The following is a 20,563-nucleotide window of genomic DNA, read 5'->3' as shown; positions in this document are numbered from 1 at the left end:
TTTTCGAAAAATTTGGTTAACCTTCTCTCATCTTTTTATACTCAATTAAGCTATGAATTAGTAAAACTAATCAAATAAACTCTTTAACTAAAGTTAACAAACGCCACATTAGCACCGTTTATTGATATGCCATGTCATTGTCAAGCGCTGGCATGATGGTACCAGGTCAGCAAAAATAAATAAATATATTTTAAAAATACTTTTAAGAATTTGGACATCCATATGTTTAGATAGATTCTAGAATTATATAATACATAAAAAAATTAATAATTATAATAATTATTAGAAATTAACTAAACAAAGTAAATTTTATAAATAAAATAATTTAATTAGAAAAAATTTATTTATAAAAATGATTAGAAATTAAATAAAAACCATAACATTTTATAAAAAGTTTCTTTTATAAAATTTTATAAAAAAAATAATTTTCTCATTTTTATTAAATTATTTGACTAATTTAACTTGCATAAATTGAAAAATGAGAGGCAAAAATATAACAAAATTTTTGTTAATCTTGATTTTATGATATAAGTAGTTGATTTTCGTTTTTATATTAAAATATAAAAAGTAAATTGTTTTTGTTAAATTTTATAAAATTTCATAATTTTTAATTAATTTCTAATAAAGATAAATGATTTTTAATTTTTATAATTTTTTTATGTATTTTATAATTCTAGAATGAATCTAAACAAATAGGTGTCCAAATTCATTGTGTATTTATCTTAAAAAATAATTTTAAAGTATTTTTAATTTTTTAAATTTCGTATTTTGCTGACATGGCAATGTTAGGTTAGCACTAGGCAATGTCAGGCATTGTCACGTTAGCACCCGATGATGATATGGTATTGTCACGCCATCACTTAACGGTGATGTGGCAACATCATGTCAACATAACATTGTTAACATGGCATCTATTAATGGCTACATCAATGTTGCTAAAAACTATCGCTCAGCGCTAGTCAAAGTGTTGATTTGGCCAGTTTTGCTAGTTCAATGACTCAATTAAGTGCAAAAAGTTGGAAGGGGCTTAATTGATTTTTTTTTTCAAAAATGTTTGAGGGCTTATTTTATCAATAAACCTAAGATTTTATATATATATATATATTCTACCTAAGGTTTTTTTCATCCATAATGTGGGTATGCTGTAAAACTGGTTTCAATGTTGTTTGAACTAGAGCAGATTAGTTGGTCGAATCGATTGGACTAGGAACCAGTCGAGGTGCCGGTACAAAGAGTGTCTTTGAATCAGTTAGACCAAGAATCAGTACAAACCGATTGAACCGGATAAGAGATAGGTTGAATCGATGGTTGAATCGGCTAAAACTGATTGAATTGATGGTTGAATTGATTTTTTAAAATTTTAAAATTTTAAAATTTTTTAATTGGTCCAGTTTAAAAACATTGTTTGGTCTATATTAAGCCCAGTTAGCACCACAAATCAATTGAACACCAACTTAGTTAGTAAATTATTAGAATACCGCTTTATAAGTCAAATATAAAATTACCTTTTTATATATTACAAATCAATAAAAAATCAATTATAGTAATATTTGAATTTGTGACATCGAGGATAACAAATTAACAAATATTTAACTTGACCATTTAAACCAAAACATCATTTAATTTTAGGTAAACTACTTAATTAGTCACTGAACTTTTTGCATGTTTCTATTTTGGTCATTAGATTATGAAATTTTTCAATTTAATCACCATTCTATTCAAATTTGTTTTTTTAGTCACTGTGTCGTTAAGTCTGAAATAGCTAGATGACATGGTTGTTGTAAACTCTATGAATGTCACTCAACTATTAGGGTATTTTGTTTTGGTTATGCAACTATAAATTTTTTTGATTTAGTTACTAAAGTTTTTGAAATTAGATTTTTTAGTCACCATGCCGTTAAGTTAATAACAGAAGCTTGAAGTGGTATTTTTTATTGGCTTAATAACAAAAATCTTCATTCAATATTTATACATTTTATTAATTTAGTCCTAATTCTTAAAAAATCAATAAATTTAGCCCTAAACATTCTTATTAGTATTTGGCGCTATAAAGTTTCTTTAATAATTTTTTTCATTTGACACTAGTAAGATTTGAGTTTGTTGGCACAGGACAACCATTGTTTTAGCATAAAAAGTTACAGATAAAAAAAACTTCTCGACAACTAGGCCCATTCTTGACATTTTTGGGGCTCTAGGCAAAACAATAAAATGGGGTTTTAGGTTCCTTAAAAGTTGGAGAAATTTTTGTTAGGCTCCTTAAAAGTTGGTAAAAAAAAATTTTGAGCCCTTAAAAGCTAAAATTTTTTTTGGGCCTCTTAAAAATTGGAAACAATATTTTTTTACCCCTTTCAGCCTTAGGCCTTTGGCAGCCACACCTCCAAACGACACCCAGGGCCGAGCCTGCCAACAACTTATGATCTTTCTAGTGTCGAAAATTAAAAACCTTTGAGTTTTTCAATATCCAAGAAACACTGTTTAATCTAAAATGTTAAAAAAAAAACTTTATCAACAATTTATATAATCTTTCCGGCATAAGAAACTAGAAACCTTTGAGTTTTCATGCATTGAATAACACCAATTAAGAGCATAAAAGAATATACTTAGAGAGAAAAAAAAAGGCCAACAATTAGGATTAAATTGAAAAATTTTGTAAATATTGAGGATTAACTTTTTTTTTTAGAATTAGAACTCAATTTATAGAAGGTATAAATATTGAAGAACTAAATTTGTTATTAGACCAATAAAAATAAATAATTTACATGGTATCAACAAAAAAAGTATGCTTTTTTGTAATAAAAAAATAATTTCACAAACAATTTCCTTTGAATGGAATGATTTCAGAAAGTTTTTTAAAGATACAATATATCTAAAAGAAAAAAAGTTTCACATTGGACTCCTCTGGTACTGTACTTATATTTCTTCAATGTATGAGGTTTTTGTACAATTTTTAGGGTATTGAATGTCATATTTTTTATTACTGTTAGAGTTGAAATTTACAAATGGCTACAAAGCAATGGGACTTTCTGGTTAGAATGTAAGATTACTCGTTTATAGAGAAATCATGCTTGTGGATGCAGAAGACTTTCTTCAATTTTTTCAGTTCAATAGTCTTTCTTAGGATAAAGAGATGACTCAATTGTTTTTGGGTTTTTTTTATATAACTTTTCCTTTAATTCTCATTTACTTTCATTATTTGTTTTCAAATTAAATCAATAAAATTTTGAGAAATTAATTTATTTGATTTTTTAAGGAAAATAAAAGAAAAAGGTAATATTGCAGAAAAGGGCTTACGAAATGCGATCAAGGGTCAATATTTGGACATGTGACGTGTTCCGAGTGAGCGACACGCCATGGTAGCACAAATCTTGACGTCGTTAGGGTCAGGTACTACATTAGTTAACAAAAAGAAAGTACAAGTACTTAATTGGACATTTTGAAACTTTGGGTACCACATTAGAACAAACCCCAAAGTATAGGGGTCATCCATGCCATTAACCCTAAATGTTTTTGATATTTGAAATTTTAAATAACTCCAAGATTTTTTATAGCTCTAGTGGCACCTCTTATTCGTACCATACGTTGAGACAGATGAGGCGTGTTACAATAGTTGTAATGGATTTTCTAACTGTTGGTTTTAATTTTTGTGAAAGTTGTAATATTTCAAATGTGCCTATAATAATTTTTAGTATCAAGAAATAAATTAACTAGACCATAGCTATCTAAGGTGTTTATAGTCAACAACTTGTAGTCCCTTCACATCGACCAGAAGTATGCATTCTCACCTTTATACACCATAACATTTTTCGCCTGATTGCGAGTCAGAAAAAGATCATTTGTGTTAATCAAATTTGAAATTATTTCAACATAATTACTTACCACAGTCATTTCTATCTTGCAAGTTGCCAAGCAACCAACCGTCATTCCAAATTAAGATGCAATGACACCACCCAACTTTCCATCTCAATCCTACTTTCATAAAGCCTTAAGCACTCCAAATACTTCTCCAAATGAGAGAAGGGTTTGTCCCTAAACTTGCTCTCATGAAATCTGTAGATTGATAATATTTAGATCTAGTCGCTCTTGTTACCAATGAAGTGGGGTTGAACAAAAGCCTCCATCCATGATCTGCTAACAATACTATATTGAACTTGGCCATATCACAAAAGGCAAGTTCACCATTTGCCTTGGACTCGCATAACTCCGACCAAGCCAAGTCCGTCATTTGCGTTTAGACTCGCAAACTCTCAACACATTTTCACCAATGAATGCAATGCTCTACTTAAAAGTTTTTTGTCACCAAAACTAGGGGTGAGAGTGATAACAGCTAAATTTGATTAGATTTTAATCATCTATCATAATTACGTTTAATTTGGTTATTGTTTTTTTTAATTTTATTTTATTTTGACAAAATAATTTTTTTTACCCTTGTTGGGATATTATTTGATAAAATTTCAAAGTTTTTTTTTTAAAATATTTCTAAACAAATCAAGTAAATAAAAATAATCATTAAAATTTATATGGTTGTTTTAAATATATATATTTATATAGAACTTTTAAGTTTCTTTCACTATTTTATATAAAATATTAATTTTTACATCATAAAAATTAATTAAATAAAAAACAATTGGTTTAGTTGAAATAACATAGTTATTAGATTAGGTGAATTTTCAATTTCTCAAATTTTATTGTCATCCTAATTAAAACTAACTAATAACATAATTACAACATAATGAATTAGGGATTAGGAAGCATGTCATACTAGAGGTGATCATGGGTCGGGAGGCCCGGTCCGGCCCGACGGCCCGTCCGAAATATGGGAGGGTTCAGGTAAAAATATAGGCCCGAAATATGAGTTTGGGCAAAAAAAGGCCCGTTTAGAAAATGGGCCGGGCCTCGGGCACCACTTCTTTGACCCAGGCCGAATATAATAAATATATATTTTTTATTTTTAAAATATTTTTAAAATACTTTTAAAATACTTTTTTTATTTTTTTATTTTTAAAATAATTTTTTTGTATTTATTAAAAAATTAGACCGGGCCGGGCCGAGCTCGGACTTAGGAATTTTTCCTGAGCCGGGCCTGGACAAAATTTTAGGCCTATATTTTGGGCCAGATGGGCCCAGGCCTAGGATGCGGACCAAATTTTTTTCTGGATCAACCCGACCCGACCCATAATCACCTCCATGTCATACCTATAACTTATCTGTGAAACCTCAGAATGCAACCCTTTTATTCTAACCCATTATCGACTACCGTCAGTAAATCAGGTCTATTGGTACTTGGAACTTATAGAATGCGAGACATTTCCTCTTATTATCAGAATTAACTCATCCACCAAAGACTCCTTCATTATCACAGTTGTTTTCGTTGTTTACAAAAAACTTGATGTGTCTTGCTCTCACCTGATTCTACCTCTCTTCCCGGTTTGCCCCTTCGAAATGCTCACTATAAACGAAAACAACAAGTATGGGCTCAACACGTCACCCTGTCGTAATCCGATGAACGATTGGGTTGGGCCTTAATATAATCAACACCAGATCACATGGCAGACTGTCCATTAGCAATGATGTGATGAGTGATGATGACAATTAAATTACTCAATCAAAGTTGAAAAAAGCATCATTTCAAGAGTTCTATTGAAGGGCAAATGATGTGGCCACATAGGTAAGCCGCATCCATTTCCAGTGAATCTCATCACAACCTACCACCGCCCCTTTAAACCTCCGACAGTAAAACCCTTAACCCTAAATTTTCCCAATCTCCATTTCCAATTCGGTAGTAACCAAAACCCCTAAATCTTCTTAAAACCACCTAGTCCCCTTCCGAAGCCCCCATTTTCATCACAACAGCAAACAGAAGGAAAAAGAGAAAATGGAGGTGGAAACAGAGCAAGGAGAGACGGGGAAAAGCGTTATGTGCGTATTAACAGACCCGGAAGGGACCACCCTGGGAGGCACCATGTACCTTCCCCAGAACGTCGGTCCTATTCAGCTTCAACAGATCGTCAATACTCTCCTAAAAAATGTAACCTCTTTATATTGTCTGCTTCAGTGCTTGATATTTGGTTCTAACTGGTTCCAAGTTAATTTTTGATTTTTCGTTTAATTTACGTGTGATGCATTGTATTCAAAGTTTCATGCAATTTCTTTTATATTTGTCTTTGAATTATTTAGAATTGATTTTTTTTTATCATTCTTTATGCCTGTTTTTCTTTCCAAAGTGATTTAATTTGTCATGATAATAAAATGCTTCTAGAGCTGCGAGAGTGATGAACTTTGCTATTTGGGTTTCCTTTCTTCAGGAGGAGAAGTTACCGTATGCATTTTATATATCTAATCAAGAGCTTCTTGTGCCGCTTGGAAATTACTTGGAGAAGAATAAAGGTCAGTTTGCGAGCTGATGAAAGTGAATGTGTGACAGTGTTGCTTCCACTACTTGATTCTTTTACATTTCTCATTATCCTTAACCTATTATTGTCTGGTTAATTTGGATCATCAACTTTTCAGTTTCCATGGAGAAAACACTGTCGATAGTTTATCAACCGCAGGCAGTTTTCAGGATTCGTCCGGTTAATCGGTGTTCAGCTACAATTGCTGGTATGAGATTGATATATATTTGCTATCAAAACTTTATCAAACGAATGTTGAAATCATGGGTTTGCATGCTCAAGAAAGAAACAAGTTGCTTGTTGTGTCTTGCGTGGGCTCTTGATGTGATGATATCATCAAACTTCAAAGAAATTATTTTTTTCTGATTCAGGCTCAGCTAATTTTCCTGTCTAAAAAGCAGTTCCGTTTAACTTATTCATATTTTTCTTTATATGGATGAATTAGGTATAAAATGTTTACTAGCATTCCTTTAGCGTAATTGGATTGGTTATCCTTAATCTTTGTTGTTGCTTTGTCACAATAGGTCATACTGAAGCAGTACTTTCTGTTGCGTTTAGTCCTGATGGACGACAGTTGGCAAGTGGCTCAGGTGATACCACTGTCCGACTATGGGACCTAAATACCCAGACACCAATGTTTACATGCACAGGTTAGAAAATTCATATTTGATACTGTTTTCTTAGTCAGCTTGACTGTAAAGTTGTTTGAACACCAGAGAACTATTTACTCGTACAAATGGAATTGGAAAAATGGATGCCATGTAACATGAAGTTCATGCTATTGCAATTCTTTGCACTCATTGTATTTCTTTGCTTTATGATAATCATTTGTCTTCTGATTTTTTTTTTTCAGGACATAAAAACTGGGTTCTCTGTATCGCATGGTCTCCTGATGGTAAACATCTTGTCAGTGGCAGCAAGTCTGGGGAACTACAATGTTGGGACCCACAAACAGGGAAGCCTGCTGGCAATCCACTGACTGTAAAGTCTTTACTCTTGAATAACTACATTATTTTTTTAATAATTCGGTATGGTTTCTTGACCTCTTTAAACTGAAACTCTATCGCATGGATTTGGTAAAAAAGCAATGTAATAATAATTTCTTTGTGTTTATTCTATTGTCTTACTCATATAAACATGTTGCTAATACATGGATTCCGCTATAGGGCCACAAGAAATGGATCACCGGTATCTCATGGGAACCTGTACATCTAAATGCTCCGTGCCGTCGCTTTGTAAGTGCGAGCAAAGATGGTGATGCCCGCATATGGGATATTTCCTTAAAGAAATGTGTTATTTGTCTCAGTGGCCACACACTTGCTGTAACTTGTGTGAAGTGGGGTGGAGATGGGGTCATATATACAGGGTACAATTTGTTCTGTTTCTTTGATTCTGATAATATTTTCTGTTGTCATTTCACTCTGTTCCATGAAAGTGGAATCTCTGTTTTCCTTGGGAATGACAGAAATAACAAGCACTTTGTTGATCATCTAGTCATCTTGCCAATTGACAGCCTTATTTAAAGTTCAACTGCTTACTAATGATCTCCTTTTGTCAAACTGGCTGAAGGTCCCAGGATTGTACTATCAAAGTGTGGGAAACTTCACAAGGGAAGCTAATTCGTGAATTGAAGGTGATTTCTTGCATCTTCTAGAAAATTTCTGTCACGTTTATCATTAAACTGCCCATTTTCATGTCTATACATCAAATTGCTACTGTATACACTATGAAATTTCATATTACAGAATTCATTTGCTTTTGCTACTTTTTGTAGGGTCACGGGCATTGGGTTAACTCCCTTGCATTAAGCACAGAATATGTTCTTCGCACTGGAGCTTTTGATCATACTGGTAAACAATATTCATCTCCGGAAGAAATGAAGAAGGTAGTGTTATTTGGTGTCATAATTTCTTCCGTAAAAAATCAATTAAAAGAAATAAAGCAATTAAATTTCCTTATATAATTTAGGTTGCTCTAGAAAGATACAACAAAATGAAAGGTAATGCCCCAGAGAGATTGGTATCAGGATCTGATGACTTTACCATGTTCCTATGGGAACCTGCTGTCAGCAAACACCACAAAGTTCGGATGACCGGTCATCAACAGGTACGACATATGCTGCTGCTAACTCTGTCTGATTGTGAACCAAATTGTTGACTTCTTCATGCTTAGAAGTAAATTCGTACATTCTTTTTGTTGTTTGCAGCTTGTAAACCATGTTTATTTCTCACCTGATGGGCAATGGGTGGCTAGTGCGTCATTTGATAAATCAGTCAAGCTATGGAATGGTACTACTGGAGAATTTGTTGCTGCATTCCGAGGTCATGTTGGGCCTGTTTATCAAATCAGGTTTGAGCTGTTTCTATAGTTTGTTTCCATGTTTCTTGTCTTATGTCTCAGGATTAATAAGTATTTTGCATGTTGTTCTTCAGCTGGTCTGCAGATAGCAGGCTTCTTTTAAGTGGAAGCAAAGACTCCACCTTGAAGGTAACTCCTAGGAATTTTATATCTTTTGCCCCTTTTTTAGCATTCAAAGATAATTAGAAATTGTTGAGATAGTTCATTAGGCATTCTTTTATAAACATACTTGCATACTCTAGTTTTGAGGTAATATAGAAACGAACCACATTAAAGTTAGATTTTCTTTGTCCTTTATGACTCAGTTGAGTGAGTGTTGTTTTGCCATGGCCTCATTTTTAGCATCGTAATCCTTCCACATTCTGCCTCTGCTACATATCTGTCCTTCCTGCCTTACTCTCCCTCAGAGTCCCTCCTCTTCCTTGCACCACCAACCCCAATCTGTAGGCCTCCCTTAAAAATCTTGGTTCTTTCTCTTAATTAGCAAATGTGTATTTTCTATCACTTCAATTAATTATGTTTTGTTTCCTTGATTGGGGGCTTGTATGGAATGCTAGTGGTTTTTAACAAGCATGTTATTCTTGTTAAGGTTTGGGATATTCGAACAAAAAAATTGAAACAAGACCTTCCAGGCCACGCGGATGAGGTAAGTTCCCTTGCTGGCAATAGCAAAGCCAAAAAATCATTGATATAGGTTTGCTGACGTATTGGTGACTAATCTTCATCCTCGTTATACTTTTGGAAAGGTTTTTGCTGTTGATTGGAGTCCAGACGGTGAGAAAGTTGCCTCAGGCGGTAAGGATAGGGTGTTGAAGTTGTGGATGGGCTAGAAGCCTACAGATAAATGGAGCCTAAAGAGCATATCCCATCAAGTTGAAATATAAACATGTGGCGTTTGCATCAATGGCAACACCATATATTTATCTGATACGATCAGTGATACGTGCAACTGCAATGAACCAGGATTGATTGGTAGGAACCTTTATGTGCGACATTGCAGTTATGCAGCCATTTATCATGGTTTTCAGGATTTCTGGGTGTATATCAATATATACTAGCTGTACGAAACATTGCAAACGGATGTAATATCTTTTTTGAAGTGTAAAATAGCCGATTGCTAAGGTTGGCAATTGACAATTTTTTTATACGGAACCAGGGTAATGGTTGACACTTGCATTAAAGAAAGAGCAAGTTGTTGAGAATGGTGAATACTGAGAAAGAGTTTATCACATATCCAAAAGAGGGAACGCTCAATACTGTAAGGTTAAAAGGAGATCTTTTCTTATATTTTTCCTGTTACTTCTAAAATTCAGAGAGTAGATTACATTAACGGGGAATAAAGAGATCTTTTAATTACTTCCATCTGATAAGCCCTTCAAAATATTCCAACAGCGCAGGTTAGCCAATAATTTTGATACATTTTGTGTAAAACATTTTGACTACAACTGGTAATTGTTTTTGTATAAAAATTATTTCCAACAAAAATTATTATTTTTGAAAGATACCGATTTCAAACAATAAAAGATGTTCTTGAACAATCATTTTAGATAGAAGCTATCTTGAACATAATTCTTAAATAAAACGTTTTAAACTGCAACTATTATCAACATGAATTGTTGTATAGTTGTCCAAAGATAAAATATTAGAATCATGATTTGAGTTTCCTCAAATATCTTTTAAGTACGCTTTAGTGTTATGGGTACGGATCAAAACTCATGACGGATGCACATAAAATAACTTATGGATCTCAATTAATTAAATAAGACCCATTTAACCTACTTGAATTGACCTCATTCGTGGAACATATAGAGAAATCTATATACTTGAAGCTTTAGTGGCCTAGTGAAAACACTCTGATAATTTAGAGTTACCATAGTGAATATTTGTAATCCTAAGGGATAAGATGGTATAGTGTTTAAATCCCTCAAGATTCTCATCTTGTACATAGGCATTATCTTGGTTGTCGATGTAATTTAAACTGTATTGTTGGATCGGGTGGAGCTCAACTATAAATAGAGACATTTTCCCTCATCTGTAATCATCATTTGAAAATTATTTGAGAACATTTACTCAAACACCTTGTGTGCACTGCGTTCTTGTGACATTTTCTGTTCGTTCATTTCTTCTTTGCTTAAGAGTTTGCTTTCGCTAAATTCTAGTGCCTTAGATAATTTCCTTTGAGAATTCTTACCTTTTGAGAGTTAGACTGACTTAGGGGATTTGAAGTTAACTTTTTGCCTAAGGCCGCACGGTTTATCAAACTAAAGTTCTAGCCCAGTGACAGTTATTATTAAAGTCAATGTTCGTTGAGCCATGATAGCTGGTGTCAGGAGCCACGGTTTGTAAGGTGCCAAGTGAGATGACAAAAGAAGTAGAGGGTCAGAATGTCTCGATGGAGACCTGTGGGAGGGTTAAGAAAGCAAGCAGATCAAGGGACATGTTGTCAACTTTGGAAGGTCAGGTGCCCAATCTTGAGGAATCTGTGGGTGGTATGAAGGAAAGACTCAAAATAATTGATGGACGCACCACAAAGCTAGACTCAGTGAAAGATCAACTCAAGGGATAGGTGACTAATGCTCTTAATGCCAACATGGATGAGATGCAAAAGGTTCTCAATTCCACTGTAGGTAAGCTGACAAAAAAGAATGATGCTCTTAAGGCCATGATGACAACTTTGAAGAAAAAAATTGAAGAGCTCAATGGAGAGCTTGTTCTTTGGAAAGTTCATGTGGGTAATAAGATGTAACACCCTCACCCGACTCGATTGTTAAATCCGGGTAAGGAATGTCACAAATGGACCCTATTTGGACTAAGGACTAAATCATACACAAAATAAATTTTAAGCAAACTTTATTAAATAACACGTAATTATCCCATACAATAAATTCCTTAGGTAATAGTTTACTGGTTCAAGTTTCCAGACTTCTAAGGTAACTATTTGATTACAAGACATTCGTCTCCACGACATAGTCTCTAAGGATACCCCCTCCTATATGCATGACACCAAACTAAGGATCACCCCTCAATCTACCACTATCTGGCTAGGTCCTTCCTCAAGTGCCCTATTCAACAAATCCTACAAAGCACAGGTCAAACCTTGTAAGTTTAAAAAACTTAGTGAGTTTCTTCATAACTCAAAACATACCCCACATTACCTGGGTTCAAATAAATAATAAAAGATACAACAACTCCTTGCTCGTTGAAACATTTCTCTTAAACCATCATAGTGGACTTTATCCTTTTTCTTTTACTTATATCAAAGTGGTTCTATTCTTATCATCATCATGCCTTATTCGAATAGTCCCTGCGAACTCTTACCATTATCCTAATATCGATGGGCTTACTGCCACTCTATCCCTTGAGATACTTATGTTGGGAAATATGTCATATTGTAGTAAACATATAACTATTTTCTATTTATTTGAACGATGAATAAATAAATAAAGTTAATTTCACATTTCACTATTATGTCTTTTGTATTTTCTATCTTTTATATTTTGCATGCATAGCAAAATTGTGACAAGCAAATATTAGCTCATTGATTGTCTAAAGTTAAAACTAAAGATAAGTGGCATTGTAACAAACTTTTACATTGCGAGAAAGACGACTTACTGCAGTAGATAATTTAAATGAGTCCGTAATCCCGTAAAAGAATCAAAGTGAGCATTTGGTTCAAATACTGAGAAAGATTATTATGTCGTCTACAATTTCAATTGGGGAGATGGCTAGTCTTAGCTATCGGAGCAGTTGACTCCTTGAGTAGAGACATAGATGTATTCATTGGTAGAATGATGCATTGGACTAGACCCAAGATGAATTAATTCTGAATCCGTTTGTGAATTAATTCACTTGTGGCATTAATGGTGTAATTTACCTAAATCCCGAGTTAGTCACTGACCATGTGTATGCAACTCATGTGCTTTGATATAAGTGAAGGCTTATGCTCTAAAGATGATCGAGCCCATAGCCAGTATGTTGGGTACATGACTTGTGTATGACATGACTTTACTAGCAACAGTGGAATTCATAGCTCAATTAAAGAGTTAATGATATCCTCTCATTGGCATTGTGTGGATTGATAAATATAGAACATGGCCACGGGTTGTTTGTTCTCGAACGAGCAATTTATCACAGTCATTTGTTGACAGTGATCATATTAATCATTAAAAAGGCACAATAGTGACAATGAGATAAAATAAGATTGTATTGGGTGAACATATTTAACTAAAAGGAATCAAGGATATCATATGAGGGTAACACACACATGACGAGATCATTGGACAAAGCAATTGGATGAATTGCTTTCGTAAAGAGTATACAATAAGGAGTTTTCAATCATGTTACTTTTTGTAGACTGACTCTATGATTAAATAATTGCGAATTATCGAAACAATGCTTTTGGACATAATTGCAATCACTAAAGCCTAATTGTATATGTCCGATTGGTCTCACCACTAGCTCAACAAAAGCTCGATCGAACTGCATTTGAATCAGAAGAAAATTCTACGACTTTGGGAATAATTTAATTGAGTCAATTTATTCGATGTGAAATTAAATTAGGTGGTCATTGAGAATTATTCAACTAGAGAATTTGATTAAAGAATTTTCTTGAAAAATTAATTTGGAAAATTTAAGTGATTTTTAGAAAAATGATTTTGATCAAGTAAAATTAAATTAATCAAATTAATTAAAATTAATAAGATATTTTTAGAAATTAATTTTCAAGTCATACAATTGGCCTAATGGGTAATTGAACTTGAAAATTAGATTTGCGATCGTAAATTGGGTCCAGGAGCCCAAAATCGAGACCAAGGCCCAAAAACTGGTTGAACCGAACCCGATATGTAAAATTGGGCTGACGGTCCAACCAGTGGCTAGACCAAACCGAATGAGTCGTCACTGACTCGGATTGAACCGACAACAATCGAATCGACTTAGGGTGCCGTAAAGGTGTCACACTTGTATTAATGGACATGGCGATGCCGACGACTGCAAAGGTGGCATCTCAGTGGTCGGTGGAGGTTGGTCATCGGTGGTTGAGCAGTAGAAGAGTTATACTCCTATTGAGACTCTACCAGAGAATTTGATTTCAGATTAATTATTTCAAAAATAATATTTTTTAATATTTTAATATTAAATTAAATTTAATACTTATCTTAATTATATTTTATTAATTTAATATTAAAGTGATTATCTTAATATTACATTTAATTTAATGTTATTATTTTAATAAGATTTAATATTAAATTTAATCTAATATTTATTTATATTAATTTAACATTAAAGTGATTAAGTTTAATAATGGTTGAACTCTCTAAACTCTCTTAATATAAAGAAAGCATTGGGTTATTATTTACACACACTTGAATTCAATAGAAAGTTGTATAGAAAAAATTCTTTGAAGAGATTATTTTAAAAAATTTCTAAAGATATTTTTCTGATGTACAACTTGATCCAAAAGTTTAAAGAAATTACAAAATTACCCTATTGGTAATTTTTGTGATAAATTTTTTGATTCGAAGTGAGCCCATACTCGACAGACGTGAGCTTGAGGATAGCGGAGAAGACTACTAAGTCGAAGTGGTTATCCTAAATGAATTGCAAATATAAAATTTTGATTAAGTGTTTATTACTTTAGATATTACAACCAAGATCTTGTTTTTGAAAAAAATCTTAAAACTCTGGTTTTCCCTAAATTTATTTTTTGTTGTGTTTTCCAAACCCCTTTTTTTAACAACCTAAAAGGTTTCCCGCCATTCTGGCGAATTAAGTCCTACTTAGATTTAAATAAAGGTCAGATTATTTCTTCATAATCCGCTTCAATCACATAACTTTATGTCAAAAAATATTTGGTTTGAAAACAGTTTTCTTGCACAATGGAAAATTAAAATTTTAAAAACGACCTGATTTGTGATATTTATAGCAATAAACCTTAATAGAATTTGTACCTGTGTTTTTGGATAAGCGGATCCTTGATGTTTCTAACTTTCAACCAAATGATCTTCTCCACTATTTTCGTACCACGAACTGCTTCGAGTGTGAGTTCAAACCAATTGAATCAAAACACAAAACTAGAAAAAAAATTATTTTGGGGTGAAAACGAAAATTCTCTCTTCCTTAATAGAAACCGCTAAAATTATTATTCTAAAAAATATGTTTATAAGTTGAGAACAAATTCTCTCTATTTTTCAGTAGAATAACAATCTCTCAAAAGTTGTGTTAATAGCTCTACCGATGTCATCTATTTATAGGAAGAGAATGTAGAATCCTTGTAGAGTTGTAAACGTTTATTTTAAATAGAAAAACATCTTACTTAGAGTAGGAGAGGAGTGAACGACTCACCCTTGTATTTCTACTAGGGTTGTCTCCCCCTTCATGTTATATGAGGGGTTTTGGGCCTCTTTCACATCTAGTCCAATTATAATTACTTCTTGGGCCTTTTTGACCAAGTACTATAGAATATGGTCCAACCCGATTCAGTTTTTCTATTTCCCAAAATAAATTTTAATATTTACATATTAAATAATTTTCTCATCCCAAATTTACTCTAGTAAAATTTTTGATGATTTTACCCCGATAAAATTTTGATGATTTTAACCCCGATAAAATTTTGATGATTTTAGCCCTGATAAAATTTCAAGAAAGTTCATTTAATATGTCACAACTCAACATGTTCACTATGACCGGATGGTTTATTTTCATTTTCGAGCTTCAAAACAATCCAAAAACATAAATTCATTCTTCCATCATTTTTTAAGTAATCCTAAATAGGATTGCAAGTTTTCATTTTCATTTCCATTTTCATATTTGGAAACCTACATTCATTTCCAAATTATTTCATTTCTCCATTTCGGAGAAAACAATAATAATTCCTGAATGTTTCTCATTTTTCTTTTTCTATTCATTTTGTTCATTTATGTTCAATCACGTAATTCATTTTTAGTTTCAATGAGCTAGTGGAAGGACCAATTGGACATATTTAGTTGAGGCGCAAATGATTTATGATTAAGTTTTGGTTTTTCGCCTATTAATTATAAACTCATTTAGTCACGAAGTCATTCCACTATAGTATCGTGACTGAGCTCTCTTCAACGACATACCATTACGAAAGCAACTACTTAGTGCTCGTCTAATGACCTTGTCAAGTGTGTTAACCTCATAGGATATCCTTGATCTCTTTGGGATAATATTCGTTCTCCCAATATGATCCTATTTTATCTCATGGTAACCATTACATCTTCCTTCATGAAAAGTCAATCACTATCAAATAGTGATCAAGTCATCCATCACAAAGACGGACGACTCGTGGCCATGTTTACTTTTCATCAACCATGTAAAGCCAATGAGAGGATACCATTTACCCATGTTTTGGGCTATGAATTTCACTGTTGTGAATGACGCTACATACTACAGAAGTCATACAGTTAACGCACCAACTTTCGATTCCTTATCTATTTAAACTAAGGCTTTTACTTACATTAAAGTGTATGAGCCCGCCATCTACTTAGGATTTAGATATGTTACACTATAAATGTCACAAGTGAATAAATCCATAAATAGATTCAGGATCTATTCTGCTTGGGTCATGTTCGGTATACTGCTAGTCCAATCAGTCACACCTATATCTCTATTTTCTGAGAGTCATCCACTGCGATGCCCAAAACAGGGCATCTCCCTAATTAGACTTAATAGAGAACATATTAGCCTTTCAATCGATTTGCTCATTTCTGATTAAACTAAGGACATATTTTAGGTTCGTCTACTAATACAAGCTATCTTTCTATACTATGATCCGACCACGTAATACCGCTTAGTATTAGTTAAACATTAAACAACCAATGAGCAACATTTGCTTCCATTTTACTTTGCGTGCAAAAACCAAGTAAGGAAAATAATACAAAGTATATTAATTGTAATCAATGAATTTGTTTTATTAACCAATATGTTCAAAAAATTACATGCGTATATTGACGAAAATACTACACTTAGGGCACCAGATCCAACACCTTACCCTTAAGCGTAGCACACCTTTCTACTACAGCCTATTATGGCCCTCAGTACTCAGCCAACTATCATTAAGTGGCCTTTCAGGGTTAATGATTTCGCTTCTATTCAGGCTTATCACAGGTGCACACAGTAACACAATATGACAGTATCTAATAGAATCATCCCATTTTTCCTTCCTAACTTAATTGAAACCCAGTAGTGTTTCCTTTACAAACATTACATACATTTTCTGGATGCAATACCATAGAATCTTAGCTAATTCATGCACATTGAACTAGAATGGCGGATACTCATAAACCCATGCAATCATTCAACTTACTTAGCATTTCAAGATTAGAGTGTAAAAACTGACATGATGTTTTCTTGCCTTATCAACTTAAATTTTCTGATTGTCAGAGCTTCCATTCTCTTAGCAGCTAAGCATGACAACCAATTATGGGTTAAACTCAATATTTTAACTTAACCCTAAATTTTCTAGAACATACAGAACCCTTGAAATGATTGTGGAAACTCTTAACCTTGGTTATTAAATTTTACGTACACTGAAGGATTTAAGGCCTTATTAGCTTACTAGATTCTCTATTTTTCCTACTTGGGCCTCATGATTATTGCTCCATACAAAGCTTCCCTTAACCATCTCTTCTTCAAAGCAACCAATGAATAAGATGAAGAAGATAGGAAAATGAAACAAATTGGTGAAAAAGTCTTCTAGGAAGTCATTTATCAATTATTTATAGCCTTTCCCGTACGATCTTCAACCATGCATCATCTGCCCATTTACAATCATTTTATCCCCCACTAAGGAACCGGCTAGTTCTAATCCAACCAAACCAGATTTGAAGCTCAACTATACTCAAACCAGTCTCTATATTTATCATATTTTTTAATAGAGACCACCAACTTACTGTCTTTTTTAATTTAACCCCTAAATGTTCCTAATTTTCAAGTTTAAGAGAAACCGGGTATGACATAAGATGTTGAGTGGGGCACCCAAGCATAAGACTGATGTCCCCAAGCCGAAAAAGTTTAAAGGGTCAAGGTTCACAAGGGATGTGGACAACTTCTTATGGGGAATGGAGTAATACTTCGGTATCGTGGACATCATGGAAGATGTTATTAAGGTAAATACTACATTTTTTTACTTTACTAATATTGTTATTTTGTGGTGGTGTCGTAGGTCTACAGATTAAAAACAAGATGGAACTGCTATTAAAACTTGGGAGGAGTTTCAAAAGGAGTTAAAGGGGTAATTTTACCTAGCATATACTGAGAATGAGGCTCGAGTAAGTTTCGTTGTCTTTCACAATAAGGGATGGTTAGGAAGCATGTTTAGGAGTTCAGTGAGCTGATACTTCAAATTTTCAACTTGGTTGAGAATAAGGCATTCTTCTTTTTCATAGATGGGTTGAAGTCGTAAACCAAACAAGAATTGAAACATTAAGGGGTCCAAGAACTGACCAAAGTTATGACCATAACAAAGTACTTAATCGAGCTTGGTCCGAGAAAAGACAAGTTCAAGTCTTCAAAGCCTAAGGAGAATGACAATGGTAGTAATGGTGGCAATGTGAAACTATAGAATGAGAAGTGGAAACCTAACAACATACCGAAAGAAAATAAAAATGAGAATAAGCCAATGAAGTGTTTCTTATGTCGGGGGCCACATAAGACGCGTGATTTCCTACAATGATCCAATTTGATTGCGATCAATAAAGAGGAAGCAAAGTCAAATAGTAAGGCTTTAAAACTTGAGTTAATAAAATTCAATTCTGTGAAAGAGAAGAGGAGTCGCAAGCAGAAAAGGTTGATGTTTGTAGATATCAACATTATAGGCCAAAGGGGAAGTTCTCTTGTTAATATAGGGGTATCGAACTTGTTCATGTTGGAAAAATTTGTAGGTAAAATTAGTCTCACAATTAACAAAACAACTAAAAGGTTTAAAACTGCTAATTTCAAAAGTCCAAATTGTGGGAGTAGCAAAATGAGTTAAGATAAAAATTAGTGATTGGAAAGGCAAGGAAAATTTTGAGGTAATTCATTTAGATGATCACGACTTTGTGCTTAGCCTAAATTTTTTTGACCAGATTACTGCTCTTTTGGTTCCCTTTGTTGATTGCATTTGTATCTTGGGTTCTCTTCAACAACAATATGTTGTGCCAGTGAGTCATGACGTAAGAGGTAGAGCCAAGACAATTTCAACAATCCAACTAGCCAGTTATGTTTCTTGTGGTATAAACATTGACTTAGTAGATCAGAGTGATAAGGAGACCCCTTTAGAAATTCTAGAGGTACAACAAACTGATATGAAGCATACTAAGTTATCAATAGGGCTACCACCTATGAGAGAGGTAGGTTGTGCATCAAACTTCATTGGGAAAGAAGTGATGTAAACTAGGCACTCAAATAGAATAAATACAACGGGTGATGTTCATCTCAAACACTTTTCTAGTGTTTTACATTCTGGCTAACCATTAGCTTGGCAAAGACATTTGGATTCTTTCAAAGTTTTGAAACTAGTAAACAAGAGAGCTTACAAACTGAAGTTAGTAGTAGTACTCAAGGTTAACCTAGTGATTAATGTGGGCATGCCAAAGCCTATTTGTGAGGATCAAGGGGATCTTGTTTGAGGCAAGTTAAAATGGGGGAAAGTAAAAGCGATGGGCTCTTACGATCAATATGTACTAAAAAGAGAAACAATTCGAGTTAAATAATATCGAAGGCATAAGCCAAGGCAAATGTTCTAAGGGAATGATCTATCTGATAGAGAGTGTAGTTGGGAATTAGTCGATGCATTCTGAAATGAGTTAGACCAGTGTCATTCCGAGCACGGTGTCACAAGTCGAGGATCGAAGCCAGTGATGAATGCTCACAGAACAACCCATGGAGGTCAAATAACTAAATGGGGCTCATTTAACCTACTTGAACTGATCCGATTTACGGAAAATATGAAAAAACTCATCTACTTGAAGCTTTAGTGGCATAGTGAAAACACTTTAGTTATTTAAAGCTTCCATGGGAAATATTTGTAATTCTAAGGGATAAGATTGTATAATGTTTAAATCCCTTAGGTCTCTCATATTGTAGATAGGTATTAATCTCGTTTGTCGATGTAATTTAAATTGTACCGTTCAATCTGAAGAGCTTAATTATAAATAGAGGTCTTCCCCCTCATCTATAATCATCTTTTAAAAAATAATTAATTACTTTAAGAGCATTTACTCAAATACATTGTGTATGTTACTTTTTTGTGGCATTTTCGATCCTTTGAAAATTCTCATATTTTAAGAGTTAGGCTGACTTATACAGATTTAAAACTAAATTTCTCCTTGAAGAAGAAGAGAGAGAGACATACATAACTGTCCTCGGAATTTACAATCCATCACACGCTTTTATTGTAACAAGCATAACGTAGCACTGCATTCTTTTTGCCTTGAAGCTTTAATCATATTCATAAACGGAAACATGTCACAATTATGCACAAATAAGTTACGTAAGCGCAGTTTTTTTTTTCTCAATTGGAACAGTGAGTGGCACATCCATACCCAGTAGCAGAGTAGCTTGCTTTCCATTAAGGTTGCAAAGACTGATAAAAGTATAGACAAGATCTTTCACAATTTCAGGAAATTGTTATTATCTACCCCGTGTCATCTAGAAAATAAATTGTGGGAATTTTTTATTAGTAAATTTTACTGGTATTAGCCTATAATTTTAGATGAGATTGATTTCATAGTATCTTCTGACCAAGAAAATTTTGCATAATCATTATCCTTTCTGATAAATAAGCTCAAGCTTTTACTCAAAACAGCTTCGAC

At 33.4% G+C, this 20,563-nt stretch overlaps 1 protein-coding gene across 1 annotated transcript; it reads left to right on the top strand.

Annotated features, from left to right (window-relative positions):
* The first annotated feature begins 5,643 nt into the window (after positions 1-5,643).
* On the top strand, positions 5,644-9,892 carry LOC107900765 (notchless protein homolog). The gene is made up of 13 exons (XM_016826468.2): positions 5,644-6,025; positions 6,303-6,384; positions 6,508-6,597; positions 6,914-7,039; positions 7,243-7,370; positions 7,556-7,755; positions 7,959-8,022; positions 8,164-8,274; positions 8,358-8,495; positions 8,596-8,738; positions 8,822-8,876; positions 9,337-9,393; positions 9,494-9,892. The coding sequence occupies exons 1-13, from the start codon at positions 5,873-5,875 to the stop codon at positions 9,575-9,577; spliced, it is 1,431 nt and encodes a 476-aa protein (XP_016681957.2). The 5' UTR covers positions 5,644-5,872; the 3' UTR covers positions 9,578-9,892.
* The last annotated feature ends 10,671 nt before the right edge of the window (positions 9,893-20,563 follow it).

Source organism: Gossypium hirsutum, chromosome D08 (assembly GCF_007990345.1).
Source record: "Gossypium hirsutum isolate 1008001.06 chromosome D08, Gossypium_hirsutum_v2.1, whole genome shotgun sequence".
In the NCBI taxonomy this organism is placed as follows: domain Eukaryota; kingdom Viridiplantae; phylum Streptophyta; class Magnoliopsida; order Malvales; family Malvaceae; genus Gossypium; species Gossypium hirsutum.
This window is presented reverse-complemented; position numbering and strand designations above follow the sequence as displayed.

What these genes read in the sequence shown, in the direction of transcription:
- LOC107900765 (XM_016826468.2), top strand. Translation starts at nt 5,873, where the DNA reads ATGGAGGTGGAAACAGAGCAAGGAGAGACGGGGAAAAGCGTTATGTGC. An exon ending in ACCAATGTTTACATGCACAG is followed by an intron (nt 7,040 to 7,242) that starts GTTAGAAAATTC and finishes TTTTTTTTTCAG; the next exon opens with GACATAAAAACTGGGTTCTC. An exon ending in CTCCGGAAGAAATGAAGAAG is followed by an intron (nt 8,275 to 8,357) that starts GTAGTGTTATTT and finishes TATATAATTTAG; the next exon opens with GTTGCTCTAGAAAGATACAA.